We start from the raw sequence: 6,697 nt of genomic DNA, 5'->3' as shown, positions 1-6,697 counted from the left end.
TATATAATAATTATATATGAAATTAAAAAAATAAAATAATAAATTCATTTTTCTATATATATATATAATAGTATATATAATATATGTAATATAGTACATAATTTTAATAAATATTAATAACAATAATTATAATCATATTAGAATAATAGAAGAGAAAGAATCATATTAAGAAAAAGAATAAAAGAATCATATTAGAATCATATTATAATATATAAAATTTTTATAATATTAAAAAAATTATTTTTATAATATTTTATAAATTTATATAAAAATATATGTTTCAAATTGACGATCGAATTAACGATGATATTAATAATATTTAATAATTTTTAGCAATGATCATAAAAATTAGAAAATTGTTTCTCAGAAGAGATATGACAAATGAATAGATTATAATATATATTTTAATTAATAACATATCTATATATGTAATATATGATATATTTATTGATTATTTTTATTTAAAGAATTTTGTTATTTTTTTCAAATTTCTCTAATTTAATAAATAAATTAAAATAGTAATAGCATATCCACATCATTAATAATTTTATTTTTTAAGAAATTTTATAATTTTTATAATTTATCTAGAAAAAAAAAGAAAACAGAAATTATCTTATTTATCTAATTTATTTCCAGATTAAATAAATAATAATAATTAATAGTGAATTTTTTAAAAATTTATAAAAAATATCTTTCTACATAAATTTTTTATAAAATATTAATTATTTTGAATTAATCAATATTCTTTTAATTGATTTCCAAATTTTAAAAAATAATAATAAAAAAAATTAAAAATATTATTACATCCATTTACTTTCTATATTATATATTTAAAAAGAATTATTATTTTTAAATAGCAAAAAAGCAAAATTTAGTGAAATCTAATTAACAAAATTGATTAATTGTTATGTTTCTCTCTCACCTTGATAGCCATGTTTTATATTTTGTATAATCCTATGACTGAATGAAAGTCAAGAAGGAAACTAACTTCAGTTTAAAGTGACAAACGTATTTATAGGTAGTACATATATATATCTTATAGGAAGGATTGTCATTTGTGGGTGTATGTGAATCGATGCTCTTCACAACTCTTGATGCATTGCAAACAGTTTGGAAGTTACATACGTGACATGTTTTCGACAGCAAAAGTTTCGCTCTCATTTTATTTTCTAATAGCTGCATATTGAACATTTTTTTATATTTGAGCACATTTTAGTTTTTATTATTGATTCTCTTTTAAATATTAAATACATACATATATATTTCTATATTTGAAAACAAATGTAAAAATTTGTAAAAATTAATAATTTATATATTTTATTATTTCAATATATATCTTTCGATATATATTTTTTAACGAAAAACATTAAAATTCTTTTCTAGAATTTTAAATTAAAATTTATATGTATATATATACAGTAATTCTTCGTAACAATATATGATTTTAATTATTAATGATGAAAAATATGAAAAATATTAATGATAAATTTTTGTTTCAAAAATTTAATACTGAATTGGAATTTAATAATAAAATTAATAACTAATTCAAATATTTATAAAAGTTATATTAATAAAAACAAATTTTGTTAATTCAAATTAAAAAAATAAGTATCAAAAAATAATTAGAAATATATTAATAAATATATCTTGTTCATATCTTGTTTAAAAAAATATTTATCAAAATTATATATATTAATTTTTTTATTCTCTATTCAATATTTATAAAATTTTAAATAATTGATATAAATAATATCTTAATGTTCTTGACATTACTTAAAATATAATAGCGCAATGTATTTTATATTAAATAAAAAATATAAATATAAAATAGATAAAATAAAAAAAAACATTAAATTATTGTTTACAATATAATTAATTATTAAACAATTAATTACTATACAATTAATTATTGTTTACAATATAAAAATTTAGAAAAAAAGAATTCGGACAATAATTTTTCCTTTTTTTAAAACTGTTGTACTTTCACTGTTGCATAATTCCGTATAGTTTTAGTCACAGTTATAAGTGTAACATTTCCGTCATGTAAGCAAATGATACAAAGAATACTAAACATTCTTGATGTTTAATGAAAATGATCCGCTTTGGAATATTTATATTTTATTTTTCAGTTTCTCCAAGTTTTCGTTATTCTATTAAATGTTAGAATTATCTATTACATGGATGAAAAATATCTACCATATATTTTATTTTTTTAAAATATAATATTTTACACTTTAATTAAAAAAATAAATACCTAACATTATTATAATCTTAATTTACATCAATATTATTTATAAAGAAAAAAAAATAAAAATAAAATAAATGTAATTTTTTGTTTTTTATAACTTTTTAACATAATTATAAGAAAGAATCCAAGTCACATGCTTTTGATGAGATATTATTTTTTAAAAAAATAAACAACAAGTATTTTTTTTTTATTAGTTATCATATAGTTGAAAAGATGAAAATAGATCCTAAAGTTGTAAAAATATATTTTTGAAATATCAAAAGAAAGAATATTTTTTTTAAATTATGCATCTTTGAATAAACTTGAACTTAATCATGTAAAAAATTTGAAAACATTTATTTGGTTGAAAAATATTAAAAATTTGAATTTTTTGTTAATTTTTGTTAATCAATATTAACAATCAATATCTTTATGAAATAAATATTGATTATATTAATATTAATGTATTAATACAATTTGTATTAATACATTAATATATGTATTAATACAATATAGCTAAAACTACTATATAAAAAATATATAAAATTAGTATACAATATGCAACTAATATAAAAAATGTATAAAAAAATCATAAAAAAATTAAAATCATTTACTAATTTTATAAATATTGAATTAAATTCAATTTATTATAATTTTAAAAATTTTAATTAATTATATAATAAAAAATAATTATAAAAATCTTTATATTTTAGATTTAGAATTTTCTAAATTCTTCTTCCCTTTCTTAGAATATATTCCATATATTATATGACTGCCAATTATATAATTTTTCAAATATTTTCACTAAATTAATAACAAAATTTTTCGAATAATTAATTTGTATTCAATTGATACAAATTGTACAATAGTTCGAAAATAGTTTTTTATTAAAAAAAATTTAAATTATTTTAATTTTTTCAATGAAATTGTATATTTTTTATAAAAATCAATGCACTTTTATATTTGTTTTAAAAAAATATTAGAATCTTAAATCAAAAATTGATTAATTCAGAAATCATGATTTTTGTTGCGAATTATATATAGAAATTAGAAATACTCATTATTAATTCAGAAAATATAGTTGTTAATAGATTATTAATGTCATTTTATAATATTATTAATATTACTAATGAATTAACAAAATATCCAGAAAATGACAAAAATATATAATAAATATTTGTATAATCATATTTTATTAAATATATGATATAAATATTACAATTTAAATAGAAAAAGACAAGAATTTATTTAAAATATCTTTTGTTTTAAAAAAAGAATATATGATAAGAGAAATTAATACATAGAAATTAATAAATAAAAATTTAATACATTTTTATATTTCCTATATTAAAGAATAAAAAAAAAAATTGTATGCTATAATATTATAAATATATATATGCTTTATGTAAATCACATTAGGTTATAATTGTTTTAAATAAATTTATTAAATTAAATTATTTTAAAACTTATTAAAGAAAGTATATTTTTATGCTGAAAAATATAAATATTTATTTTATTTACATAAGGTTTTTATTATTGTATATCATTGATTTTTATTAATTTTATGTTAAAATATATTCAATATTACATATCTGTATTCTGTATACAACTTTCATTGCTTTCAATTTAAGATTAAATATTAGATTGTTTAAAATTCCATGTTTAGAGAAATACAAGACATACATATAATTAAGAGAAATTTGATAGATTATATTATTATATTTTCCTAAAATAATTTAATTTATAATAAATATTCTTCAGCAAACAAATTATAGTGAGAATTTGTATATTTTAATAGATGTCACTTAAATAGACAGTTTAAAAATTGTCAAATAAATTCACTTAATAATTTATTAAAAATGCTATACTGAAAGTTATTTATGAAAATAAATTAATAAGAACAATAATTAAATAATACAAAATCAATAAAATTACATTATCTAGATATTACATAATTAATATATATAAGATATATATATATATATTATATATTAAATATAAAAATAATAAAAATATATTTTTATTATGATTATATATTACAATGATTAAAAAATACAAAAAATCAATAAAATTACATTATCTAGACATTACATAATTAATATATAATATAATATATATATATATATAAGATATATATAATTAAATATAAAAATACTAAAATATATAAAATATATAAATATATAATATAAAATATATAATATAAAAATACATTTTTTTATCCAAATTTCATAACATCATAAATATTTATAAACAAAGAAAAAAATTACTAATAGAATATTTATTAACTTCAGCAAATCTTAATTATGGTTTTTATATTATGCTATGTAGTTTATATTTTTATTTTATAATATTAATTTTATGGATTTTGAAAATCATACAAACTATTAAGAATGTAGACGAAAATGAAAATGCAACTTGTATTTGTTGCAATTCTTGCAATTCTTTATATTTACGTTCGAAACTAAATGCACATTGAATTTAATATCAAATATGTTCTAAATGATGCCACACAATATACTAATAACTAACTATTCAAACAAAATTACTTTTATTGTAAAATTTATATGAAATAAACTTTTTTATAAAATATATTTTTATATTATTTTTATATTTATATATTATATTATGATTCAATTATATATCTATAAGAGATTTGAGATTTAATATATTTATTATACATTTTATTTAACATAAATTTATTTTTTGTTTAAATTTAAAAAATTTATATTTGTTTTTATTAAAGAATATTAAATATAAAAAAGATTATTATAATATTATTCAGTTTTTTTTATACAATCTTTTTTTTTAAAAATGTATCAATCTTCCTCAGTCTTTCCTACTATTCATAATTATAAATTATGAAAATCTTACTAAATAATAGAAAAAATAAAAAAAAAAAATAGTGAATATCGACGATCTTATTTCTTTTAAATTAATTGTTAAAAGTTGTCAAAAAAGTTAAAAATAATTTAGAAATTAATAGATTGATTAATATTACATGTCAATTTTTTATTATATCAAATATATCATAATAGTATTAAAATAATAATCATATAAAAAATATTATATAAAAAGAATGTAAGAAGAAATTATAAAAAAAATTTATAAAAAATATTTATTTGTTTATTAATAAAACAATGTAATTTGTATAGACAAAACAACAATTATCACATGATTATAATATTATAATATATATAACTATATATATGATATATATAATATATTTATATGTTTATTCTGTATATATTTCTATGTAGGAATGTATATAAGAATGTATATAAGGAATGTATATAAGGAATGTATGTGAATGTATACATTTCTGTGTATACAAGATGAATATATTGGAAATAATTGATTTATATTATAATAAAAAAAAATATATATTCTATATGATTTTGTTTTTAAGTTACAATTTATTTTATATTGTAATATTCACTTACACATTTTTAGAAAAATTGCTTCAATTTTCTACAAACATATAATATAGATTTTCAAATTTAATAAATTTCCTAAAAGAATTAATATTTCGAAGACGCTCATATATATTTTGAAACATATTTTTCTCGAGCAAACGGCAATTTTCTAGAAATCATTCTAAAAAAAAAAATCTAATTTGTCAGCATTACATAAGTCTATATATAAAATATATGCCAATTTTTATTTCATAGTTATAAAATGATATCTCATTTTCATGAAATCAAAATTCATAAAATCAAAAATTTATAATATCTTACTTTCTTTGCTGAAAGTATATTAAATATTTCATTCATAATATAATATAATACATAATATAATACAATATAATATATTTATATTTTTTTCCTTATTTTAATATAATCAAATTAATTTCTGTCATATTTTCTACATGTTTTAAATCATCATGAATACATAAAATATATATATGTTCTTGAAAAAATCATTAAAAAATAATATATAAAAAAATTCTCTAATACATAAAAAAAATTTTGTATGATTTATTTTTCAATATTATTTAAATTTTTTTTTTTACATATTTTTTGTATTTTTATAAAGAGAAAATATTTATTTTAATCTATTTCAAACAAAATTATTATTTAAGTATTATTATTATTATTATTAAATATTAATTTAAAAATTTATGTTTTTTATAAATTAAAATATATTATATGGTAATTAAATGACAAATTTCAATAATATTCTACTTTATTAAATATTACAATTTAATTCAAATAAAATGTAGAAAGTATAAAACATTCTTTATACTATTGAAATATAAATAATTTAAAAATTATTCAAATATTTTCAAACTACTGTATACTATAGAAACCTCATTTTTATACAACAAATATAAATATATTTATTAATAATAGAATGGACTTTTTATATTATTGTTTACTAATAAAATTGACCCTTAATATTATATAAGAAAAATAATTATTAAATAATTATTTATATTTTGGAAATTTACCTTATATATTTTTGTTGATATAA

General features: G+C 14.2%; 1 protein-coding gene across 1 annotated transcript in view; it reads right to left on the bottom strand.

Moving 5' to 3' along the window:
- The window catches only part of LOC102678319 (larval cuticle protein A2B-like), a 2,549-nt gene extending 1,284 nt beyond the window's left edge, over nt 1–1,265 (bottom strand). Inside the window, exon 1 of the mRNA XM_006624206.1 lies at nt 923–1,265. Within this exon, the coding sequence (XP_006624269.1) occupies nt 923–934 (12 nt within the window). The 5' untranslated portion in view covers nt 935–1,265. The remainder of the gene's footprint in view (nt 1–922) is intronic.
- Nucleotides 1,266–6,697: the final 5,432 nt, after the last annotated feature.

The sequence above is a fragment of the Apis dorsata genome, unplaced genomic scaffold (genome assembly GCF_000469605.1).
Source record: "Apis dorsata unplaced genomic scaffold, Apis dorsata 1.3 scaffold_997, whole genome shotgun sequence".
Lineage (NCBI taxonomy): Eukaryota > Metazoa > Arthropoda > Insecta > Hymenoptera > Apidae > Apis > Apis dorsata.
This window is presented reverse-complemented; position numbering and strand designations above follow the sequence as displayed.